Here is a 26625-nt window from a genome sequence, read left to right as displayed (position 1 = left end):
CTCCTGCACTTAACAGCGTACACTATGTTACTCTGTTTGTGTTGGAGGACCCGATCCATGGGGTGGACAAGTTTTTGGTGCAGCGTGTTTTGTGGTTTAAAAGCTACCTGGATGATTGAGCATGCATCATGACATTTAGTGCAGAGTAAGTGATCTACCAAAGAAGTATCTATTGATTTCATTTTCTTCTGTGGTGGCAGCAGCACCAGGTATGCCTTCTGGTGGGACATGCCTGCACCTCACAAAGGAGGCATCCTTGTCAGATGCCCGAACCACCTCACCTGGCTCCTTTCAGTAGCAGCGGCTCTACTCTGAGCCCCTCACCCCATCTCTAAGGGAGTTGCCAGCCACCCTTCAGAGAAAGCTCATTTCCATCACACATATCTGTGATCCCATTCTTTTGGTCACTCCCCAAAGCTCATGACCACAGGTGAGGGTAGGGATGTAGTAAATTGGGAGCTTTGCTTTTAACCACGATGGACCGGTACAGTGTCTGCATCACCAATCCATCTATGGATCTCCTGCTCCCCTCACTCATGAACAAGACCCCAAGATACTTAAACTCCTCCACCTGGGGCAGCATCTCCACCCTTTTCCAGCTGAGGACCGTGGCCTCAGACTTGGAAGTGCTGATTCTCATTCCTGCCGCCTCACACAAACTGTCCCAGTGCAAGCTGGACGTAAAAGTAGAGATTTCAGAATTTTATTGTTTTCATGTTGTCATATAACATATACATCTGATATATTCAATTCAATTCAATTCAATTTTATTTATATAGCGCCAAATCACAACAAAAGTCGCCTCAAGGTGCTTTATATTGTACAGTATACTCTATAATAATAGAATGCTAATATATAATGGGATGCTAATGCCCAGGTAAAAAGCAGAAGGGGTTACATGAAGAGGATGTGGGTCGTATGGAATCTTTGAACCATCTACACTAACATCGAAACATCTCGTCGTTCAACATTCAGAAGAGGCAACTCAGAGCGAGTGATGAGGTACAACACAAATTCAACAGCAAGGGGAAGCCAGGATGTCAGATCAGGAAGGAGATCATCAGGTCATTTATTTTTAAATATAGAAACAGGCCAACGTGTCATTAAACTGAACCTAAATGTGTTTTCCAGACCTGAAATTTTAATATGAAGTTATGAAGTTTGAAAACAATATATTAAAAAGAACAAACTGTCTTGTCTGTAAGCTTTTGCAATCAGAGCCCTATAAATTCTCTACAGGCTCCTCTTGTTCCCGGATTTCTTTTATCTCTTTATTCATTCATTTCTATTATTGTTATTTCAGCTGTTATAGTTCATGTGCAGTATGACAATGTCTAAGCTGACAGGCAGGAAAAAAAGGAAGAACTTCTGCACCTGCACGAAACAACACAAAAAGAACAGAAAACTGTATTTGGTGATGTTCATGGACTCTAGACTGCAAAGGATTTTCATCCAAGTATTAAACGACAGTTCCTTTATTTAAAATTAATCTGTTCTTTTGTTAAAACTAAAAGCCTGTACTTGAATCACATGTTGGTTGAAGTAAAATCCACTGTGGTGCTGTGCCGAGACAAAATTACAAAAACTGTCTCACTGTCCTAAAATGTAAGGATCTAAGTGTACATGTCCAACCATTTCCATAAAACATTGTCTGAAAATCTTTGTGACAGTAGGAAAAGTATTATGACCAAATAATAATGCATGCACACGCACACATAGCTTCAAGCGTTGTATTTTGGAAATTTTGACTGAGACCGAGTGTAGCAAAAATAACAGGATAAAAAGCTGAAGAGAAACCACAGAAAGCCGAGCATGGCAAATATGCATTCTTTATATTGGTGGTTGTGTGTTTGCTCTACATCTGCACAGGAAGCAGAAGGTTACGGTAGAAGTGAAACCACAGCTTTACGTCCTGTTTTATGAATATTATACCATTTCCCCTGAACACATACAGACACACACATCTGCAAGTCTGTGTGAAAATTAATTATGGATCATTAGAAACTAATCCATTTGTAACATTTATTGATTGGCACATATTTGTACATTTGTAATGACTTGTGGATTCACTTGAAGACAAAGGCAGCAATGAGTGCACAAGTCAACTCAGCTCTAACACTATGTAATCAAAATCAGCTACAACAGTCTGCAGCAGTCCGTGGCACTGACAGAGCTTTTCTTCTTGATGGTTCCCCAAAGAGATGACCATACAATAAATGTGGAGTAAATATAGTTCAAAACATCTTCAGCACCTGCTTCCTCTAGCAGGCATAGTTGTTTGTTCATAAAGCTGGTCAGTGCCAGCGGCCTATGTCTACACTGTCTGTGTGCTCTGCTGCCTGGGTTTGTGCTGTAGTTGATGGAGGATTCAGCAGGTCAATGACATTTCCTTCCCTGAGCTTTAGAACTGCTTGTTTCAGATTCCACCTGCAAGGAGTAACAAACACAGGTGAGGAATAGTGATTATCAAGCTTTCACAACAGTCCCTATAGTTAGCATTCACATCCTGCTTGATTTGTTTTTGACGGCAGTGAAAACAATTATGGACAGTTTCACAGTAGTCATCAAAAAGTGTGCTGAATAGTGTTCAGCTGCAAATAAAGATTCAAAGCCTAGCAACCTCGTAGATGTTATTTCAGCTTTGTTGTGATTTTTGTGGATGTGTGTTTGTGTGGTTTTTACTGTTAAAGTGGAAACCACGCCTGAGACTACTAATACGGTAAAGGGTTGTTATTCAGTTACAAAGTGAATATAAACTATTCACCGAAAACACACAACATATGATTTCTATCAGGATGTCAGGTCATAACGCACAGCCCTAAAACACATATGGTCTTTACAATATAAAGTGTCCTAAAATGACTACTGTCATAATACGTGTAAGCTCAACACAATATTCTACAATAAAGCATGTGAAGTGTTACATTAGCTATTCTTTGTAATTGTTATATTTTCAAAAATAATGATTTTTGCATTTTTTTTCATTAATTATTCATTAATCTAGCATCTTTAGTCGGATTAACTTGAACTGTAACATTTAAATGTAAATACAACTCAAATATAAGTGGCATTATATGTATGATATACTTACACTTCACAGAAAAGTTTGTCCCTGTTTACTCAGTGAAATGAAGAAGAATCCTTTCATACAGTATGAAACCACCACACACACACACACACACACACACACACGTACTATAACACACACACACACACACACACACACACACACACACACACACACACACGTACTATAACACCACACACACACACACACACACACACACACACACACACACACACACACACACACACACACACACGTGCTATAACACACACACACACACACACACACACACACACACACACACACACACGTACTACACACACACACACACACACACACACACACACACACACACACACACACACACACACACACACACACACACACACACACACACACACACACACACACACACATATACTGCGACACCACACAAGCAGGCAAAGTTCATTTCGAGCTCAGGACAAACTGCTTGTCCTGGTTACGCAGCAATGCCAACACATACACAATAAAATATAAAATGCCAATGGCAGCGTCTGCATGTCAGTCATGTTGCATGGCACCCTAACTCTGCTCACCTACTGAGCTAAACTGGTGCCCGTCAGTCACATCACTATGTCAAAATGAACTGAATACAAATTCATCATCACCAGCAGTTCAGCTCTGGCACAACTGTCTCACCTGTTTGTGTTGGGATCTCTCAGTGAAGATGTATACAGATAGCCTCCGGTTTTAATCCCTGTCACAGGAATCTTTATCTGCAAAGCAATTTACACTCAGTATTCAATATATTCAGAGTTCTTTGCAATATGATTATGTTTGTGATTTACATTTTCTCACTATGTGGATCTAAATATTTTTAGATCCACTTCGACATAAAAAGCTACCTGTAAGTAAATACTTTGATTATATGCAGAAGGAAAACCAGTTCAGCTGCCCATGCCAAATTAGAAAAGAAAGAAGTCAGATGACAGCATAAAGGACAGTACCTGTGCAGTGTGCTTATCTACATGGTTGTATCTGTCAGTCAGATGGATGTTGTGGACCTTTAAAGGTGGCGCCCCCAGGCTTTCCATGGCAACTGGACATGCCTCCAACTCCTGCAAAGCCAGCCTGTGGTAGTCTGACTCAGCAAAGTTCTCTAATTAGACAGCAGACAGAACTATATATGGAAGTGAACCAAAACAGGAAGGCTAGAAAATACTACAACATTTTAAAGTATGAATGGAAACAGTTACTCGTTTTACTCAAACCTTAAAGTTAAAATAAGCTTTCACAGTGCACAAACCAAGAATTTAGTACACTTTTAAAAAGGTTCATATGGGGTGAGCAGGACTCGTGGTTTGGCAGGGATGTGATAGGACGAGGAGACAGTTGCTCCTCTTGACTTTTCCAACTTTTCCACTCCTCATTATCTTTTGTTCAGAACATAAGCGTCACACTTCTATACTTGTTGTATAGAAGTTAGTTGGTTAGAGACTTACAGGACGTCTATTCCAGTTTTAGTGAAAGCAATGCTAAACTGGTGGCTAACGTAAATGACCTGGAAAGCCGAAGCAGACGATAGAACATGCGGGTCTGGTGGAATCCATCGAAGGCGGGCACACTACAGAATTTTTGCGAGTGTGCTATGGTGAGGTGTTTTTGGAAAGAGACCTTCCCAACTGTGCCAGAGCCAATCGTTCACCTGTCGCTAAGCCAAACTCGGCCTGTAATCATTAAGTTACAATACCATTACCATCAGAGAGAAGTGATGGCTTCGCTCGGCTGCTGATGCGATGGATTATGTGTGTATTCTGTTCGAAAGCAGTCATATCTAACCAGAAGCTCAAAGGTTTAAATATGAATATATTCTATAGAATATGGGAGCTTGAAATTTTGTTTTCTCTTTTTGAACAAGGTAGGAAGTGCTTTGGTGAGCTCGCTGCTTTTCCTTTTGGCAGCTGTCATCGGGTGGGGGAAAGTAGTGGAGGTGATTAAAGAGTAGTGGGTATGGAGGGGTGGGAATGATCTGATTCTAATAGTAACGTTTTAGGCCACAGTGGCCTCGGTTGTGTTGGTTTCATTTGTGTTTGCAAGAGAACCCTAACCTATTGTATATGCATGGGACTCTATCTGTGCACGAATCTCTGCAGAGGTTAGATAGTGCTGTAAACTAGTTAGGTGGAATATTAAGGGGTTAAACCAACCTGTTAAAAGGAAGAGGATGTTCTCACACATCAAACAGTGCAGGGTAGCAGTGGTTTTGTTATTTTTTTTGTACTGTTTAAACAGGAAACACACATTTGAAGGTCGGATAGCACCCATCTTATTGGGGGAGGGGCAGCATTTTCACTTCACTCTTCAGGCCAAAGCCAGAGGTGTTTCAGTCGTTACTGATCCACATGTGTGCTTTGAAAAACATGAGGTCATTTCTGATACGTTAAACTCTACAACATCAATTTATAGACTCTCAGTGTTGATTTCTGTTTATTGCCTGATCTGAGCTCTGCTGGTTGGATCCAGTGTTAGACTGATCCTCTCCCCACCACAATAAGTAAATCTGCATTGTTTAATAAGTGCTTTTTTTCTCATTATGGCGTACTCCTTTTTCTCATACCTGTCCCAGGATTGATTATTTTCTTATTGATTATAAGTTGCTCTCACTAGTCAGTTCCTGTGACTACCAGAGTGGTGTTGGACCATGCCTCTCTCGTGCCAATCATGAATCTCCCCGATGCACCAAAATACGGAAAACATTGGTGATTTAATTCAACTCTTCTTGCAGATACTAATTTTCTAAAATTCATGGAAAAACATGAATCAAACGAATACTACAAATGAGATATCTAGCCTGACAATTTGGGATACACCGAAAGACTTTCTGAGGGGGCAAATAATTTCTTATTCAGCTAACATGAAGAAAAAGGCCTGAGTGACTTGAATTAGCTAACTAGCAAAGAAACACATCAGCTATATGCCAAGGATTAAACCCCCCCACAATGATATAATAAACGGTAATGCTGCAGACTAAATTTGACCTTTCGACACTCAGTTTAATGTCAGCTTCTAAAGCATAAGGCTTTGTTCTATACAGTGGCTTGCAAAAGTATTCGGCCCCCTTGAACTTTCCCACATTTTGTCACATTACAGCCACAAACATGAATCAATTTTGTTGGAATTCCAGGTGAAAGACCAATACAAAGTGGTGTACACGTGAGAAGTGGAACGAAAATCATACATGATTCCAAACATTTTTTACAAATAAATAACTGAAAGTGGGGTGTGCGTAATTATTCAGCCCTCTGAGTCAATACTTTGTAGAACCACCTTTTGCTGCAATCCCAGCTGCCAGTCTTTTAGGGTATGTCTCTACCAGCTTTGCACATCTACAGACTGAAATCCTTGCCCATTCTTCTTTGCAAAACAGCTCCACAACTGCCCTGTGACGGCCTCAGAAGTTGTCTAAGAGAATATTGGGAGCAACAACACCATGAAGTCCAAAGAACACACCAGACAGGTCAGGGATAAAGTTATTGAGAAATCTAAAGCAGGCTTAGGCTACAAAAAGATTTCCCAAGCCTTGAACATCCCACGGAGCACTGTTCAAGCCATCATTCAGAAATGGAAGGAGTATGGCACAACTGTAAACCTACCAAGACAAGGCCGTCCACCTAAACTCACAGGCCGAACAAGGAGAGCGCTGATCAGAAATGCAGCCAAGAGGCCCATGGTGACTCTGGACGAGCTGCAGAGATCTATTCAATTCAATTCAACTTTATTTATATAGCGCCAAATCACAACAAAAGTCGCCTCAAGGCGCTTTATATTGTACAGTAGATCGCACAATAATACATACAGAGAAAAACCCAACAATCATATGACCCCCTATGAGCAAGCACTTTGGCGACAGTGGGAAGGAAAAACTCCCTTTTAACAGGAAGAAACCTCCGGCAGAACCAGGCTCAGGGAGGGGCGGGGCCATCTGCTGCGACCGGTTTCGGGTGAAAGAAGGAAGACAGGATAAAGACATGCTGTGGAAGAGAGACAGAGATTAATAACAGATATGATTCAATGCAGAGAGGTCTATTAACACATAGTGAGTGAGAAAGGTGACTGGAAAGGAAAAACTCAATGCATCATGGGAATCCCCGGCAGCCTACGTCTATTGCAGCATAACTAAGGGAGGATTCAGGGTCACCTGGTCCAGCCCTAACTATATGCTTTAGCAAAAAGGAAAGTTTGAAGCCTAATCTTGAAAGTAGAGATAGTGTCTGTCTCCTGAATCCAAACTGGAAGCTGGTTCCACAGAAGAGGGGCCTGAAAACTGAAGGCTCTGCCTCCCATTCTACTTTTAAATACTCTAGGAACAACAAGTAGGCCTGCAGTGTGAGAGCGAAGTGCTCTAATAGGGTGATATGGTACTACAACTATGGTACTACTGGTGGTGGTCAGAGGGCCCGGTGGCGCCAGTGTTCGGCAGCCTCGCCTCTGTCAGTGCGCCCCAGGGTGGCTGTGGCTACTATGTAGCTTGCCATCACCAGTGTGTGAATGTGTGTGTGAATGGGTGGATGTCTGGATATGTAAAGCGCTTTGGGGTCCTTAGGGACTAGTAAGGCGCTATATAAATACAGGCCATTTACCATTTACCATTACAAGGTCATTAAGATAAGATGGGGCCTGATTATTTAAGACCTTGTATGTGAGGAGCAGGATTTTGAATTCAATTCTGGATTTAACAGGAAGCCAATGAAGGGAAGCCAAAACAGGAGAAATCTGCTCTCTCTTTCTAGTCCCTGTCAGGACTCTTGCTGCAGCATTTTGGATCAGCTGAAGACTTTTCAGGGAGTTTTTAGGACATCCTGATAATAATGAATTACAGTAGTCCAGCCTGGAAGTAATAAATGCATGAACTAGTTTTTCAGCATCACTCTGAGACAGGATATTTCTAATTTTAGAGATGTTGCACAAATGGAAGAAAGCAGTCTTACATATTTGTTTAATATGTGCGTTGAAGGACATGTCCTGGTCAAAAATGACTCAAGGTTCCTCACAGTGTTACTGGAGGCCAAGGTAATGCCATCCAGAGTAAGAATCTGCTTAGATACCATATTTCTAAGATTTTCAGGGCCGAGTACAATAACCTCAGTTTGATCTGAATTAAGAAGCAGAAAGTTAGCGGCCATCCAGGTCTTTATGTCTTTAAGACATTCCTGCAGTTTAACTAATTGGTGTGTGTTACCTGGCTTCATGGACAGATAGAGCTGCGTGTCATCTGCATAGCAGTGAAAATTTATGCCATGTCTTCTAATGATGCTGCCTAAGGGAAGCATGTATAATGTAAATAGAATTGGTCCTAGCACTGAACCCTGTGGAACACCATAATTGACCTTAGTGGGTGAAGAGGACTCTCCATTTACATGTACAAATTGGAGTCTATTAGATAGATATGATACAAACCACTGCAGTGCAGTACCTGTAATACCTACAGCATGTTCTAATCGCTCTAATAGGATATTATGGTCGACAGTATCGAACGCAGCACTGAGGTCTAGCAGGACAAGCACAGAGATGAGTCCACTGTCAGAGGCCATAAGAAGATCATTTGTAACCTTCACTAAAGCTGTTTCTGTGCTGTGATGAGCTCTGAAACCTGACTGAAACTCTTCAAATAAGCCATTCCTCTGCAGATGATCTGTTAGCTGTTTGACAACTACTCTTTCAAGGATTTTTGATATGAAAGGAAGGTTGGAGATTGGCCTATAATTAGCTAAGACAGCTGGGTCTAGAGATGCTTTTAAGTAAAGGTTTAACTACAGCCAGCTTGAAGGCCTGTGGTACATAGCCGATTATTAGAGATAGGTTGGTCATATTTAAGATCGAAGAATTAATTAATGGCAGGACTTCTTTGAGCAGTTTTGTAGGAATGGGGTCTAAAAGACACGTTGATGGTTTGGAGGAATTAATTATTGAAGTTAACTCAGAAAGATCAATTGGAGAAAAGAGTCTAACTTAACATCGATGGTACTAAAAGTAGCTGTAGATAATATTACATCTGTGGGATGATTATTGGTAATTTTTTCTCTAATGATAAAAATTTTATTTGTGAAGAAGTTCATGAAGTCATTACTAGTTAATGTTAAAGGGATTGTTGGCTCAGTAGAGCTCTGACTGTTTGTCAGCCTGGCTACAGTGCTGAAGAGAAACCTGGGGTTGTTCTTATTTTCTTCAATCAGTGACGAATAGTAAGATGTTCTGGCTTTTTATGAGGGCTTTCTGATAAAGCAGCAAACTATTTCTCCAGGCTAAATGATGATCCTCTAAATTTGTGACACGCCATTTCCTCTCCAGCTTACGAGTTATCTGCTTTAGGCTACGTGTTTGAGAATTATACCACGGAGTCAGGTACTTCTGGTTTGAGGCCTTAGTTTTCACAGGAGCTACAGTATCCAGAGTCGCATGCGTAGTGAGGAGGTAAAATTATTAACAAGATGATCAACCTCTGTTGGAGTAGCGTTCAGATAGCTGCTCTGCTCTATGTTGGTACAGGGCATTGAAGATGATAACAGTGGGTGGATTATATTCTTAAACTTAGTTACAGCGCTTTCAGAAAGACATCTACTGTGATAAAGTCTACTCTCCACTGCTGTGTAATCAATTATTGTAAATGTAAATGTTATCAGGAAATGATCAGACAGCAGAGGGTTTTCAGGAAACACTGTTAAATGTTCAGTTTCTATGCCATATGTTAAAACAAGATCTAGAGTGTGATTAAAGTGGTGGGTGGGTTCTTTTACATTTTGACAGAAGCCAATTGAGTCTAATAACAGATTAAATGCCATGTTGAGGCTGTCATTTTTAGCATCTACATGGATGTTAAAATCACCCACAATAATTATTTTATCTGAGCTGAGCACTAAATCAGATAAAAAGTCTGAGAAATCAGAGAGAAACTCTGTGTAAGGCCCAGGTGGACGATAGATGATAACAAGTAAGACTGGTTTCTGAGTTTTACAGCTGGGGTGGACGAGGCTAAGCATCAGGCTTTCAAATGAATTAAAAGTCTGTCTTGGTCTTTCGTTAATTAATAGACTGGTGTGAAAAATTGCTGCCACACCGCCTCCTTGGCCTGTGCTTCGATGTTTCTGGTAGTTAGAATGACTCGGGGGTGTTGATTCATTTAAACTAACATAATCATCCTGCTGCAACCAGGTTTCTGTAAGGCAGAGTAAATCGATTTGTTTTTTGTTTTGTTGTTTTTTGTCTGTTTGGGAGCTGACACAGTCTCAATGGAGATGGGTTTTTGGGGGGTAGCAGGAGGAGAGAAGCTGCAGAGAGGTGTGTAAGACTGCAACTCTGCTTCCTGGTCGCAACTCTGGATAGTCATATTTTGGGGAGTTTAATAAATTGGTCCATATTTCTAGAAATGAGAGCTGCTCCATCCAAAGTGGGATGGATGCCGTCTCTCCTAACAAGACCAGGTTTCCTCCAGAAGGTTTGCCAATTATCTATGAAGCCCACATCGTTTCTGGGACACCACTCAGACAGCCAGCAATTTAAGGAGAACATGCGGCTAAACATGTCACTCCTGGTCTGATTGGGGAGGGACCAGAGAAAACTACAGAGTCCGACATTGTTTTGGCAAAGTTACACACCGATTCAATATTGATTTTAGTGACCTCCGATTGGCGTAACGGGTGTCATTACTGCCGACGTGAATTATGATCTTACTGTATTTACGTTTACCCTTAGCCAGCAGTTTTAAATTTCCTTCAATGTCGCCTGCTCTGGCCCCTGGAAGACAATTGACTATGGTTGCCGGTGTCTCTAGCTTCACATGTCTGAGAACAGAATCGCCAATTACCAGAGTTTGACCCCCGGCGGGTGTGTCGCCGAGTGGGGAAAAACGGTTAGACACATGAACAGGTTGGTGGTGTACCTGGGGCTTCTGTTTAAGACTATGCTTCCTCCTCACCGTCACCCAGCTGCCCTCTTTCCCCAGCTGCTTGGGGTCTGCCGGGGAACAGCTAGCGGGGCCTATGCTATCTTCGGCTGCACCAGCTACAGGGGCCTGGCTAGCTACGGGTGAATGAAGGGTGCCGGCCGAGTCTCCAATTCAGTAATCCTGGCCTCCAGAGCTGCAAATATGCTACATTTGTTACAGGTATCATTACTGCTAAAGGAGGCCGAGGAGTAACTAAACATCTGACACAATGAGCAGGAAAGTGCAGGAGGGACAGGTGAAGTAGCCATGGTGCTAACGAGTCGGCTACGAGCTAAGCTAAGCTAGCGAAACAGTAAAGAGACAGTGAGTGAATACTTTGGCTATTGTTGAGAATAGATTCCTTGATATAGGTCAGTGTTAAAGAGAATATAGTTTGTGATTGCTTGCAACATTATAATATTGTGGTTAATGAGTGTAAGAATACAAAATAGAAAAAAGGCCTGTTATGGGAACAAAGAACTGAGGTACAGGGCAGGAGGACAATCAACCCCACCCCCAGGACAGTAGCAAGAGTTACTGACGGTGAGGAGCAGACAAAGGGCAAACGGACACTACCATAAAAGGAGATGGGGGTCAGGGTGTCAGCACCCTTGGCCACTGTACTAGTGTATTTCCATTGTGGGGGTGTTTACTGTAGATGGGAGGAGACCAGAGGTTATAACTGTAACTGTTGTGTGGAGTTCTTTAGATCAGCCTTTAGCATAGGACTGCATAGGAATGCAGTGTGCTGATCTCCAGATGCATCTGTAAGAATAATGGGTAATAAAAGGATTGTGTAAAACATGGAAACATCTCAGCGTGATCTCTACCAGGATCAAAAGAATCACAGAGACAGGCGTTGTCTCAATACTATAAATTAGGTAGTGAGTACACAGAAAGGGTGATTCAGATGAAGCACGTTAAGATTATACTATGAAAAAGGGATGTGTCAAAAGATTTAAATTAAATTGCTAAGCAGAAAAGCTACTCAGAAACACCACTGTGTTTGAGCAGGAACAGGAAGTGATACTCTACCACAAAGCGAGCGAACACCAAGTGACAGCGCCACCAAGAGTCAGGAAGACCAATTCAGGTGGGGGAATCTGTCCATAGGACAACTATTAGTCGTGCACTGCACAAAGTTGGCCTTTATGGAAGAGTGGCAAGAAGAAAGCCATTGTTAACAGAAAACCATAAGAAGTCCCGTTTGCAGTTTGCCACAAGCCATGTGGGGGACACAGCAAACATGTGGAAGAAGGTGCTCTGGTCAGATGAGACCAAAATGCAAAACGCTATGTGTGGTGGAAAACTACCACTGCACATCACTCTGAACACACCATCCCCACTGTCACATATGGTGGTGGCAGCATCATGCTCTGGGGGTGCTTCTCTTCAGCAGGGACAGGGAAGCTGGTCAGAGTTGATGGGAAGATGGATGGAGCCAAATACAGGGCAATCTTGGAAGAAAACCTCTTGGAGTCTGCAAAAGACTTGAGACTGGGGCGGAGGTTCACCTTCCAGCAGGACAACGACCCTAAACATAAAGCCAGGGCAACAATGGAATGGTTTAAAACAAAACATATCCATGTGTTAGACTGGCCCAGTCAAAGTCCAGATCTAAATCCAAACGAGAATCTGTGGCAAGATCTGAAAACTGCTGTTCACAAACACTGTCCATCTAATCTGACTGAGCTGGAGCAGTTTTGCAAAGAAGAATGGGCAAGGATTTCAGTCTGTAGATGTGCAAAGCTGGTAGAGACATACCCTAAAAGACTGGCAGCTGGAATTGCAGCAAAAGGTGGTTCTACAAAGTATTGACTCAGGGGGCTGAATAATTATGCACACCCCACTTTTCACTTATTTATTTGTAAAAAATGTTTGGAATCATGTATGATTTTTGTTCCACTTCTCACGTGTACACCACTTTGTATTGGTCTTTCACCTGGAATTCCAACAAAATTGATTCATGTTTGTGGCTGTAATGTGACAAAATGTGGGAAAGTTCAAGGGGGCCGAATACTTTTGCAAGCCACTGTATGCATAGAACAAGCCGGCAGGATGCTATCCAACCAGCTGAAGGGTATCCAGGCAAAACTACATATTCCAAAAAACAGAATGACCAATGGTACTATCACCTCAGATCATGTTAAGAGTAACAACACATCCAGGTCTCTCAATTCTCAACTTTAAACCTCTGAACTTCCACAGGAGAAAACTCTGACGGAGAACTTTTTTAATTCTTTGAATATCCCATTCTCTCTCCGAAATGTAAAGAGATTAGAGGAACCTATAACACAGGCGGAAATTAAGATTTCATCAGTCTGGAAAGTCCCCAGGCCAAGATGGATTTCCTGAATTTTTTAAAGCATTCTCAATATTGCACCTCAACTATGTGTAGCATTGGCTGACTCCTCTAAATATGGCAAAGTCCCTTCATCGTTCTATGAAGCATGTATGACTGTTGTTCTAAAGGAAGGTAAAGATCCACTCGAATGCTCATCTTACAGGTCAATCAAATTACTCATTCTCGATGCCAAGATTTTGACCAAAGTTTTAGTGCGTAGGCTGGAAAATGTTTTACCATCAATCGTATCTGAAGATCAAACCAGCTTTATTAAAAACTAATGTCCGTCATCTGTTTGATATACTATATTCTCCTCGCACGGAGACTCCAGAGTGTATCCGCTCCCTGGATACAAAGAAGGCATTTGACTGTGTGGAGTGGGAGTTTCTATTTGCAAGCTTAGAAAAATTCAATTTTGGACCCAAATTTAATTCTTGGATAAAATTGCTATATCTCTGCCCTAAACCCTCAATCCTTTCAAACTCCCAGCAGTCACAGCTGTTTAACCTCGAGCGAGGAACCCAGCAAGGGTGTCCCCTTAAGCCCGTTACTCTTTGATGTGGCTATAGAACCACTGGCCACGCTACGAAGATGTCTCTGGGATCTGGTGGAGAGGAGTCATGCATAAAGCATCCCTGTATGTAGATGATCTCCTGGTCTTCTTGTCATGTCTATATAACCTATCTTCTACATTTTCCTCAGTATGTTTTCATGATGCAAGTTGAACTTGCACAAAAGTGAACTGAATACACTGTAAACACACTGCAACAGTTACACCCCTTTTTTTTATTTATTTATGTTTTTTTACACATGGAGGGGCTCAAGGGAAACAAGAGTTTCCCTTGAGTGAAATACTCTTGTCTCCAAAAGTCTAAGCATAATTTCTGGTATTACTATTGGGCATCTAATATATGCTGGACCATATTTTGGTTTAATTTTCAATTCCTGTTAAAGACACATCTGTCTTGGCAATACTTGGATCTCCACTTTCCTTGGCATCAAATAAGTGATTTGATAATCCGGTGGTGTGGCACACTGTGAGAATATGGACTCAGATGAAAAAACACTTTGGTGAGACTGACTGTTCTCCTTTGAGTCCAGTTGCACCAAATTATGTTTTTCAACCATCCTTAAGTGATTTTGTGTTTCAGGATTGGTGCAGTAGGTGCATTAGGTGCTTTGTATCTTTTATGAAACACTCTGAAAAATTCAATCTCCTGCACACACATTTTTTCAGAGAACTTCAGATTAGACACTTTCTTCAATCTCAGATGTCATACTTTCCAGAGGCTTAAAGACGGAGATATTTGTATCCATCTCAGAAAGGGTTAATATCTGTTATTTATAACATGCTGGGTTTTCCCTCTTTATTTTTAATTTAATGTTTTTTACTATGCAAATTTCTGTCAGTGTTCTGCTACTGGAAACTGAATTTCCAGGAGGAACCTACCCGAGGGATTTATACAGTTTTATCTATCTAAGTACCCTGTGAGGGTCTACTATAAGATGTGAATGAAGCATTACAGACAATCCCTACTGCAACCATCTCCAAAACGAATCAGCTGATCTAGACCACAGCAGCAGTGATCACTGAGATGCTTGGGTACAAAATGAACAACCACAAGGAGCAGTACCCTCTGTGGAGAAGACCAGAGGCCAGCGTATATTAGCATGGAGGGAAGCACTGAAAGTTGGCTAAGTGTGATCAAAAAAGGGATCCCTAAGAATCTGCCAAGCAAAGACTCACAGCCTTGGTCATCACTTGATAAAGTATATTGAGATAAAGTGAGATAGAAGGCAAGAGAATAAACCAGCTGTACTCCACGAAACTGTCCAAGGTGTACTCTTAGTGGCAGGGGAACAATATGAGGAAAGATCCACCAAGGCTTGAGATGGAGCAGGAAGAGCATATGGGAGAAGACACAACCTATAACAGCATTGCTCAGTGGCTAGTGGATGTAAGAGCAGACCACAGCAACAGGATCCAGTAACCATCTGTCAGGGTTCTGGGTTTTCTGACCTAGTGTTTTAAGTTCCTGTGATTTTTGTCGTTTTGTGTTGTGGATTTTGTCTCTTTGTTAGTCTATAGTTTATTTCTACAGGGTCTAGTTTCTTGTGGTCCCGGTTTGGCTCCCTGATGGTTTAAAAATTTCCCTCTGTATAGCTGACCGCTGTGTCTTCCTCTGTGTGTTTAAGTTTATACAGTGATGTGAGTTGTGTCCACTCCTTACGTTCCGTGTTTCCCTCATCCCGTCATGTCTGTGCTTCCTCTCTCCCCCTCTCTCTCACTCACCCTCCAGTCTGTCTCTGTGTCCTCCCCGTTTTGTCACATGTGTAATTGCCCTCAGCTGTCTCCCAGCTGTTCCCCGTTCTCCTTGTGTATTTATTGTTTGTGCTCACCTCCATTCGTTGTCGCGTTGTCCCCTCAAGCTGTGTGTTCCCTTGTGTGCCTCTCTGTAAAGTTTAGTTTATATTTTCCCAGTTTAGTTTTGTATTGTTATTTGTGTCCGGCCACGCCAGCAATAAAACTGTGATTTTGTGTTCACCCCTCGTGTCTGAGAGCCTGCATTTTGGGTCCAACTCATGCGTGCCACACAGCGATTCTTGACACCATCACAGTGGCAGACATCCAAGAAGAGGTCTCCATTATGAACAGTTGGACTGAAGCTGGGTAAATTACTTAAGCTCTCTTCCCTTAAATAGTAGGTTAATTGTGCTGAGACCTTCAGTGATCCAACTTCCGTCTTTCTCAAACAGATGGAGGAAATTCTATATTGCCTATTACTTGTATGGCCCTTGAAACTGATAACAGACCCCCAAGCTTTTTTCTGATTGTTGTTCAAACGCTTGAAATTATATTTTATTCATTTATTTTCATTTTTAATTTAATTACAGATTTTACATTTATAAAAAGGTAGCATTGATAATGGTATAGTCTTGGCTGTGCTTTGTTCTGTCTGGACCCAATCAGTTTGCTGATCATTTCTAATCCATGACACTACTGCATTTATCTGTGCAGCCAAGTAATAACATTGAGTTTGGCAGGCCCCTGTCCCTTTGGAAGTAGGAGTGTTCTAAGTCTTATCCTGGGCCCTTTTTCCTTCATAATGAATTTAGAATTGGGAACTCTTACATGTGAGGGTTGGCATGAGAACAAAAGTCGAGGTAGGAGGTTCAGCCGTACCACCTCGACCCTTCTGAGCAGAGAGAAGGGAAAAATATCCCTTATGTGTTATGTAAATTTTTTATTTGTCTAACTTACAACGTATAGCTTTTGTCAGGGGTTACTGATTAAAAAGAGAATGGGTGATAATGAGTGGCCGTTTCTCACACCCCTTTCCACCCCAAATGAGTCAGAACAACAACCATTAACTTGAATGTTTGACCTAAGATCTTTACAGTGTATTACTCCAAGTGGCAAATTTTTCTCCAAGTCCCGTTTCTATTCATGTTTGTTCCAGGAATAGTCGATTAAATACTTTCTGAGCATCCAAGCTCACTGTTACCATGGAGGAGATCGAGGCAATGGTATAGCTGGGCCCCGTTCCAGGAGGTAGGCTTAGCTAAAACTCTGAGTTTGTTAAGTCTGAGATAAGGGAAACTCAGGTTAACTCTGAGTCAGTTACCATGGAAACACAGTCTGTAAACTAAACTTACTGGCTGGCGGGGTTTTTTTTTCAACAGGCTCTGAGTTTCACACCAACTTCTCCCCACCTGCTGACACTCAGATTCATTTTCTCATTCAGACATTTGCTATCAAAACACGTAGCAAAGGAAGTTAATTAGTAGAAGTTTTTACAATCAATGAAATCCCAGTTAATCGTTAGTTTGCTATTTTTTGTACTTACCATGAACTCTTATTATAATTACATCATAGATTTCTTAACTTTAAGCAGTCACACTGATGGAAAAATGTTTTTCCCAACTAGAACTGGGAAATGATGTGAATACTTAGCCTGGGTAGTCTGTTATCTGGGTAACTAATCTCACAGGACCATCATTGGGATTCTACTGATGATTGCTTTCCTTCTCTACTCACACATGCACTTAACTCAGGGTGAAAATACTCAGAGTTAATTAACTCTGATCAGCTGCTCTGGAACAGGAAACTCAAGAGCTGCCAGTCTCAGAGTTTAACTTAGCTTAGCTTTTTTTAAAACTCTGACTTCCTTGAAACTGATTCCTGGAATTGGGCCCTGCTACCAAAGTGATGGTTTACTTCTGCGCCTCGTCGTTGACCATTGTGTGGGCTTGTGTGTAGCCATTTCCCTCATTGCAAGGTTTGTTTCTTGTGAAGGAATTGCTCTCATGACTCATTCAGTAGCGTCACTTCCTGGCCTATAAGTGGCATTTCTGGCTCGACTTACCTCCCTTGGAACCCTGGCCAAGTAAGTATTAAAAGTATATGGTACCAACTAGTATCACCTAATGAAAACCCCCAAAACTGAGTAGAGTCAAATCAAGCTGAGCAAGTAGAAAAGAGGTTTTAGTCTCCCCTGCTTCTGCTGCAGTTTGCACCTTCTTTTGTTGAATCCACTTGACTTCATACTTCTTATTTTTCCACTCAGTTCTCCTTGGCTAAGCTAAATGATGCAGTTTTCTAGCAACTGTCTTCCCACACACTCCACATGCAGGGGGCATCATTAATTCGTGAACTAAAACATTCTGCCATAAGCCTCAAAAAGTTGATTCTGATCATCTGGACGTATAGTTTTCAGTGAGAGAAACGTTTTGTCACTCATCCAACTCATGCATCAAGACACTGCCAAAACAGTTTGTGCCTCAGTGAGTGACTCTTTGGTATACAGGGTGAGTAAATGGTAAATGGCCTGTATTTGTATAGGGCTTTACTAGTCCCTAAGGACCCCAAAGCGCTTTACACATTCAGTCATCCACCCATTCACACACTGGTGATGGCAAGCTACATTGTAGCCACAGCCGCCCTGGGGCGCACTGACAGAGGCGAGGCTGCCGGACACTGGCGCCACCGGGCCCTCTGACCACCACCAGTAGGCAACGGGTGAAGTGTCTTGCCCAAGGACACAACGACAGAGACTGTCGGAGCCGGGGCTCGAACCGGCAACCTTCCGATTACAAGACAAACTGCCAACTCTTGAGCCACGATCGCCCCTATAAGTAAGTTTTATTTATATCAGCTTTCAAAATGCAAATGACAAGGAGCTTCAAATCACATAAAAACATCTAAAAAGGAAATAAACATTAAGACAAAAAATAAAATGCTGCCCAAATACCAGTTTAAAAAAAAGCAGGCTAGTCCCATAAAAGGAGACCTATCAGACTGACTACAAATACAGACAAACATAAAGAACCCCATGGCTCTCCAAGGTAATGAGGTAGTGCAGATACGAATGGGCAGCGGTGATTACCTTCAGAGGGTTGCAAATACAACAGGGAAGATGCAAGTGCAAGGAAAAAGGCCATGAGCAACACTGCACTATAATAACAGGTCAGACAAGTGGGACTCCAAGCCAAGGTTTCAAACCACAGCGCAAGGCAGCAGGCAGGAAGTGGAGGCAGGCGAACCAACAGTGGAAAGTCATCCCTCTGAAGGCAGCAGCATGGTAAACACACATAGTGCACCAACAAACCCTAATTGTGAGCAGACTGGTGTCAGTATAGAAAGGAAAGAACCAGGGCGGACACAGGCAATCAAGTCGCCAGGAGAAAGGGAAGGAACTGCAACTGCAGGAGCTGAACAATGACCTCAGCGAGGAAAGAGGGAGATAGATCAAGCAAATGATGGTGAGGCTGGCAAGAAAAGCACCGAAGGAGCAGAGATCCAGGTCTGAAACTGCTACGATTCTCTTTGTTGAGCTGATGTGGGAGGAGGGTTTGAGGCTGGCCATGAGAGGAAGCAGTCCAAGTACTCTGACCTGGCAGCTGAGTCTCGGGAGGCTAGCTGAAATGCTGTAATATGCTCACTCGAAGTCAGGTATCGGGGCTTTGTTGGCTCCGCAACTTCACTCCTCCTCTGCAATCTACGCTGCACAGGAGCAGCACTGCCGCCAGCCACCAAAGAACTGGCAGCAGAAGCATAAAGCCAGCTTGTGGTTGTGGTTGCAGTGATAGCACAAGGTCTGGGAGCTAAACAACAGGGGATATACTGGGGTTAAAGGAGCAAAACATCATTGGCTGGTGGTCCTCAGCTGATGGCACCCATAGATGTTTACTGTGGCTCCCCCAGGCAAAATCCTTCAAAGGGCAGCTGAGCTAAAGGGCACCGTTAAAGATGGGTGAGGCAGAAATGCCTAGCAGGATTTCCACCATGCTGCATAGTGACATGAAAACGTGAGTTTAGCTGCTTTTGAATGACTTCAATGCAGTGTTGGGACTAACGCGTTATTAAGTAACGCGTTACAGTAACTACGTTATTATTGTGGTAACGAGCACGGTAACTAGTTATTATGCCAAAACCAGGAGCAGCGTTACTCGTTACTGGGATTTAGATAGGCTCGGTATGGTGGATATCGCGGAGCTTCCACAGATTCAATAACATTAGCAAGTGGTGGAAGCCAGCAGGTGGATGAAGGAAAAGGGAGGCAAGAGGAGAGACCGAGCGGCCGCCGGTCCGCGTGTCAGGTGAACTGAACTTCAGGTAAGAAGTTATGACCTGCAGTCTGAGTCAGATATAAACCAAGTTTAGGTGGAGTTTATTTTCAGTATGCTGACATTTTCGTACTGCGTGCTAGCTAGCATGACGGAGTTTCTATACAGATGGGTGGGTGCTATGTTACTGATGTTGAACTTTATTTTGTTCATAGGTTAATTATTAGAGTTGCCAACCGTCCCCGTAAAAAAACGGAATCGTCTCGTATTCAGAGAAAATATTATGCGTTTCGTACTGAGGTGAAAAGGAACATAGTTTGTCCCGGACTTCAGCTACAATGAAAAAGACACAAAGCTGAAGCTGCACAGCTGCCTCTTCTTCTCTCATTCTCTCCTCTTCCGTTTCTACTTCAATCACGAAACTGATCAGTGATCAGCTGATCGGCTTTTCTCTCGTTTGTTTATCGCCCACTTTGCGCCAGAAAGAGGAAACCAGCGGATGTCGCGTTAAACAACAGCAGCACGTTTAAGCTTGATCAGCTGTTGTTAGAATTTATTTAATATTAATTTCTAGTATCAGCTGATGTTTGCTGGAGCCACAGCTGTAAAGCTGCTGGTCATGCATCGGTTTGGTTATCTGGTGAGAGGGAAACATGCAGATGAAACCAGGAGATGTCCTTACTGAATCATCAGAGCTGAACAGGTGATGTAGAAACAGGTTTACCTTTTAGGTGACATGAATGAGTTGAAGGGAAGTTATGAGCTGTTTCTGAGAAACAAATAACACCAGGATCCTTTTCTATGTAGCTGACAGCTGGTAACTGTGCAGGGGCGGATCTAGCAAAGTGTTGCCAGGGGCCAGGTAGGGCATTAACAGGGAAAGGGGGCACAAGGAAATACTTTTCTTTATTATTCTCATTTAAAATGTCTCGCTTTTAAAAAAATAATTATCTGAGTCTTACAACAAACAATTGATAGATTGATACATATATACCATCAGAACAGTGTTTCATCACTGTCACAACAGTGTTTATTTTCATTCAAAGGCTTTATGATTTTTCCTATAATGGTGGGCTAGTCAAAATGCCCGGGACGATTTTTTTTGTCCCAGTCCAGCTCTGTATGCAGCTCATCTGCAGTCTGGTGTTACCTACATATTACCTACATCTTCCTATTCAGAAGGCAGAATTTCCAAGTTCTGAGTACAATCAAAAGCACCACGACTGCAGTTTTTGTGTTGGATGTAAAAAGCAGGCTAGAATCATGGCGGCGGTCAACGACGGTCCAGGCGTGGGATTTCTCTTGTGGAAATGTGCACATTATTTTCTCCTTTCTGTTGGTAGGTGGCACAGTGCACGTGTGGCAAGTAAGCAAGCTAGAAGACTGGCAATCTTGCTGGGTATCCAGTTACGGAAGCAACACATTAACAAGAGAATTCTGAGTAAAACCAAAGTTACTTTCCCTAGTAACTAGTTACTTTGAAAGTAACGAGTAACTTGAAGTAACTGAGTTACTTTTTTAGAGAAGTAACTAGTAATGTAACTAAGTTACTAATTTAAAGTAACTTACCCAACACTGCTTCAATGTGCTCATAGATTGTGGAGTTTCTAAAAGAGGGCACCACAACTGCAAAGACTCTGTCACCTTTAGTCTAGATTAGAGAAGATTTCACACCCCAGCTTTATCTTTGTCACTGTCAGTCAACTCACATTTGTGTGAAAAGTCTTTACCCAATGAAAAATAGACAAACAGCCATTTTCTGCCGATCCTTTTGTGGCCATGGCATTTCTGTCATGTGATATATGCCGTTTCTTGGTTAATTCCCATGCTTGTGGCAGCTGCCGGTTTTCCTCCAAACATCCACTTCAGCACAAATGTAATTGATGCAAAAGTCAGATCTGAGTATGCAGTGTCTAACAATTTAAAGACGAAAACTGAACTGGACAGCTCCATCTTGTATTTGTGCATATGACTGTATCATTGTTCAGAGTCTCTGATGTAGTTTTCAGGTATATTGTGGGTCTCTTATTATCTGGTGGTGGTAAGAATAAGAGTCACAGGAACAGTCTTGATCTTCAATGAGAAACAAACCGTCAGGTTTTGTGATTCATATCAGTGGTCGCCCGTCTGCTAGATCAGTTTCACTTTACTGTTGAATGTTGCAACTGTTATTGTAGCCACAACAACAATGCATCCTCTCTGCTTCTCTTCACAATAAAAGTGCAACTGAAATAATCCTTGTAAGTCAAAACAGAAAGACACTCTCAGCTGCCCCCTTATTCACAGGACATGGCCACAGCAGGTAGCTGTGCATGTTTCATGAAGCATTTGTAACACTGGGTGGCCTTCCTGGAGCAGCTGCATCCCTCACACCATTTCAGGGTCATAGCATAAAAAATAAAGTAAGAAAAGCTACATATGATTTTATCATTTCACCTGAAAAATTCTGCTTCAACTTAGGATATTATATCAAAATACACCCATTGTTATGGAAAATTGTCATCAATATTAATGTTTTGAATGTACACTCACTTTAATATTTACATTTTCTGAGAGCTAAAAGATTCCTGTCTTTACTCTGCGCATTCATTTTAAGAGGGATTTCTAATTAGATTAGACAATTCCTTAAAGTAACAAACGATTTTGATAACTCTGATAAAGAGTCAGAATATTGGAAAGAGGTTCAGACTTACAGCTGTCAGGGGTCGAGGTAGAAGAGGGCCAGACATTAGAGCAAGAAGGGTTAGGGTTAGGCTTTATCAGCTGGATTCACTCACTGCACACATAATGTGCATAAGGTTTACAATTAATAAAAGTACATTAACATGCACCTCTGCTTTATCATTTACTTTAAACCCAAATTAAACTACATTAAACCACCAAAACAGGTGATGACATTCAAACAGTAATTAGATCACCATGTTTTTGAACATGTGCATGCATACAAACCACAGGATTGCACTAATTCCTGAAGCCAGCCCAGTTCTGCTGAGCTAAAAACCTGAAGAATTCACTCTCAGGAGTGCAGCTGAAGTTAACATCAAGTTGAATTTTTCTACACTCTCAAATGGCAAATTTCCGAGAGCTACAGTACATGATCGAAGCTGCTGACATGAAAAGTTTCACTAACTGGAAGCGTTGGCCGAACTGTAAATGAAGCACACACAGAGCATTGTACTCACTCTGTAGCAGGTAGTACATGGTGCCAATCCCTCCACCCGTCAGCACAGTGGTGAAGATGGTGAGCTGCTGCAGGTGACTGTTGGAAATCCTCATGCTTGCTTTCTTTCCTGCAAAGAATGACGATGATCTGGTTGGTATACAGAGAGCATCGGTGTTTTAATAAGGAAGTATTCATGATTTGCCGTGAATTCTGTGGTGACTTTAGAAAACAATCTAAAAGTTTCTGAGAGGCTTAAGTCTTACACATTTCCAATTTTCTGAAAAAGAAACAACATGTTTTGTCATTTTTAATAGCAAAAAATATGGTGACGCACTGACCCTCTCTCCTACGCACATACAGTTGGACAAGTACTATTAATATCACCGCCTGCATCCATGAGACAGTTCAGCTAATGATGGTAAAGGTTGCCAACACACAAAGACACATACATGCACATACATAATCCATCACAAAGTGCACCATAAGAATAACCACTCCATATCCAAATAACTGTGAATACATCCAATACATATAGCTATAAAGTCAAGTATGGTTCATGCTTTTGATTTTTTCCCTTATTTTCAGTCATGTATCTACTGTTTTTATGGTGGATGCTAAGATTGAACATGTCCAAAGCTAGCACAGGTAGAGAGGAGGTGATGGTGCTGTACGAGTGGTGCCTGGAAATAACCCGTCTCTTAACATCAGCAAAACCAGAGAAATGATAGTGGACTACCGGAAACGACCAGTCGGGGAACACCAGCCCATCCACATCAACGGTGTCAAGGTCGAAAGGGTCAGCAGCTTCAAATTCCTTGGAGTCAACATCACTGAGGACTTCTCCTGAACCCTTCACACAGACACTGCTATCAGGAAAGCTCGCCACCGACTCTACTGTCTGAGGAGGCTGAGGAAGTTTGGCATGAACGCCAACATAACCTCAAACTTCTACAGGTGTGCGATCAAGAGCTTGCTGATGAGCTGCATTACAGTTTGGTTCGAAGCTGCTCTGCCAGCAGCCGGAAATCTCTACAGAGAGTGAAAGCAGCAGAGCATGAGGCCTCCTGTCATTCAGGACATCTATCTTCAACGGTGCCTCCGTAAAGCACACAGCATCATCAAGGGCCACAGCCACCCAGCACATCAGCTGTTCTCCTTGCTACCATCTGGCAGACGTTACAGGAGTCTGTCTGCTCGGACTACAAGACTCAAAAACTGTTTTTACCACAAAGTCGACATCTCAACCACAACACTTCAGAGGATGCACACAGCTGTCCTGCAGTTTGACAGGTACATAATACACTCAGCACTGGTCACCCCATTTTTATTTTTTTTATTACTATTTCAATAAAAATAAAAACCCTCACTCTTACTGACCCTTAACCCTTACTATACTGCGGAGTGACTGTCTTCTGCTCGTCAAATACATTTTGATCCTGTGCTAACTTCCATATGACAAATAAAACGGAAACTGATGAGCCAAAATGTTAGGCTCAGCCTGGCAGCATTATATCAGCGCAAGTGGATCTCCCTAAAATGGTCAGACTGAGGATGAAAACAATGGCTGCACCACGATAATAAGGAAGTTTAACTGCAGCTGAGAGTCTCTGTTTAGCTGACATGCAGAGGCCTAAGAAGGTCAAACTCATGGAGAGAGAGAAGACGAACGCTTCTTTTCTTCTTTATGGGGTTTATTGGTGGTTGGCAAACAGCAAAATGGTGCATTACCGCCACCAACTGGCGTGGAGTGTGGACCGAAATGACAAAAAAAAAAATACAAAAATTTAAATCTTCCCAAACAAATGGGTCTGCCTTAAAAACCAAAATACAGCCTGATTATTTTCACTTACAGAGTTTGTACGAAATAAATCAATCAAGTCCAACTTGACTCTCATATCATCCAGCTTTTTGATCAGTTGTCTTCTTTCAACATCATACTTTGACAATGCAACAAAACGTTCTATTGTTTCCTGTTCCCTACTGCAGTCACACTCCCCTGTACAGTGTTTTCCTATTAAAAGTAATGTGCTATTCAAACCAGTGTGTCCGAATCTAGGTCGAGATACAACCGTCTCCTCTCTCCTGTTTCTTCCTGTACATCTCATTTCTCCTACTTTCCTTTGGATTTTGTAAAACCATCGGCCTTTCCTCTCTTCCTCCCATTGCTTTTGCCACCTTTCCTTCATTTTGTATCGTATTCTACTGTTGATCTCTGTCCTACTAACACTAATAACCATATCCATCATTGGTCTCCTTGTTGCTTCTTTTGCTGTCCTATCTGCTGTTTCATTTCTGCTGATACTCATAAGAATGTGACCATAAGCCCCATCATAACAGTTCTGAATAATGTTTGCTGGATCTCTATCAGAATGTCAGGTCTGCATTCTGAGTGATTGCCTTGCAAACCAGCCAGTGATGAGTTCGAGTCCGAGCGTATCACAGATCTTAGTGGTCTGGTTTCTTCAGTCCACTGGACAGCTAACAATATTGAAACCATTTCTCCTGTGTACACTGATAAATCGTCACTGATCCTTTTCCCGACCTTGATATTAAACTCAGGAACAATAAATGCTATCCCGCTTTGGTTGGCTGTATTCTTTGATGCATCTGTGTAGATTTTTCAAACTGTCTACAGAAGCAACAAGTAAATAAGTATAGTTAGGGTGACCATATTTTGATTTCCAAAAAAAGAGGACACTTGGCCCAGTCATGAAGAACTTTAATAATACTGTTTGCTTAAAGAAAACATATTTAAATGATGCCTTCTCTGTGCGGTAAAAGGTGAAATAAAAAGTGTCATAAAAGCTTTTACAAGTCAACAAGTGCAAAAAAAGAGGACAGTTGGTCACCCTAAGTATAGCTAAGTACACGGGGTTTGAAAAAGTAACACTTTTCTTTTTTAAATATAATTTGCTTCTTGAGGAAGGGAAACGAGGACAAAGGGCTGAGATGTCCAGTTTGCTGAAACACATACACTGCATGTCAAGGTTATCTTCTATATATGTCTAAATGTCGTTATTCACTTGAAAGAAAATGATATTTAAATAGCTAAGGTGTGTCACAGTTCAAGGGCTGCATCCGTGGATACAACTATAACACCACACGCCGGTCACACATCTACACAAACACTCACCTTGCGTTACGGCGGACCATTGTATTCGCTCTACATCCGTTAACGTCACAAAATACATAGCCAATCGGTTGTGGGTGCGCTTTATTAAACAGCCGGTTGCGCCCGTCGTCGCTTGTTCGCGCAGGCGGTGTTTATCCAAATATGATATTAGATCCTGTCGGGCATGATTCAGTGAGACTCTTTGCAGAAAGAAGCTGAAGCTGGAAGCCGTCCTTTACCGCAGTACTACATGAGACCTGTTTATGGTGGTTCATCAGCAGCACAGCGCGTCTCACCACCGTCCCTCTGGCCTCATACATGTCCTGCATCACCCTCACATGTCACTCCTGACTCATTCATGTAGTACCAGTTCCACTCTCTGTACTTTATCATCTGATTTCTTATGGGG

At 42.0% G+C, this 26625-nt stretch overlaps 1 protein-coding gene across 1 annotated transcript; it reads right to left on the bottom strand.

Annotated features, from left to right (window-relative positions):
* Positions 1-1811: 1811 nt before the first annotated feature.
* On the bottom strand, positions 1812-26547 carry LOC116326319 (cytochrome c oxidase assembly factor 1 homolog). Its single transcript, XM_031747535.2, has 5 exons — positions 26238-26547; positions 23124-23231; positions 4057-4208; positions 3749-3825; positions 1812-2427 (listed from the first exon to the last, which is right to left on the bottom strand). Exons 1-5 carry the CDS (start codon positions 26293-26295, stop codon positions 2295-2297), a joined length of 528 nt encoding a protein of 175 aa, XP_031603395.1. The 5' UTR covers positions 26296-26547; the 3' UTR covers positions 1812-2294.
* Positions 26548-26625: the final 78 nt, after the last annotated feature.

Source organism: Oreochromis aureus, linkage group 18, assembly GCF_013358895.1.
Source record: "Oreochromis aureus strain Israel breed Guangdong linkage group 18, ZZ_aureus, whole genome shotgun sequence".
NCBI classification, from domain to species: Eukaryota; Metazoa; Chordata; class Actinopteri; order Cichliformes; family Cichlidae; genus Oreochromis; species Oreochromis aureus.
Note: the sequence above shows the minus strand (reverse complement) of the source record. Positions and strands in the feature narration are given on the sequence as shown.

What these genes read in the sequence shown, in the direction of transcription:
- LOC116326319 (XM_031747535.2), bottom strand. Translation starts at nt 26,295, where the DNA reads ATGTATTTTGTGACGTTAACGGATGTAGAGCGAATACAATGGTCCGCC. An exon ending in CATGTACTACCTGCTACAGA is followed by an intron (nt 4,209 to 23,123) that starts GTGAGTACAATG and finishes CTGTCTAATTAG; the next exon opens with AGAACTTTGCTGAGTCAGAC. An exon ending in AGAGATCCCAACACAAACAG is followed by an intron (nt 2,428 to 3,748) that starts GTGAGACAGTTG and finishes TACTCCTTGCAG; the next exon opens with GTGGAATCTGAAACAAGCAG.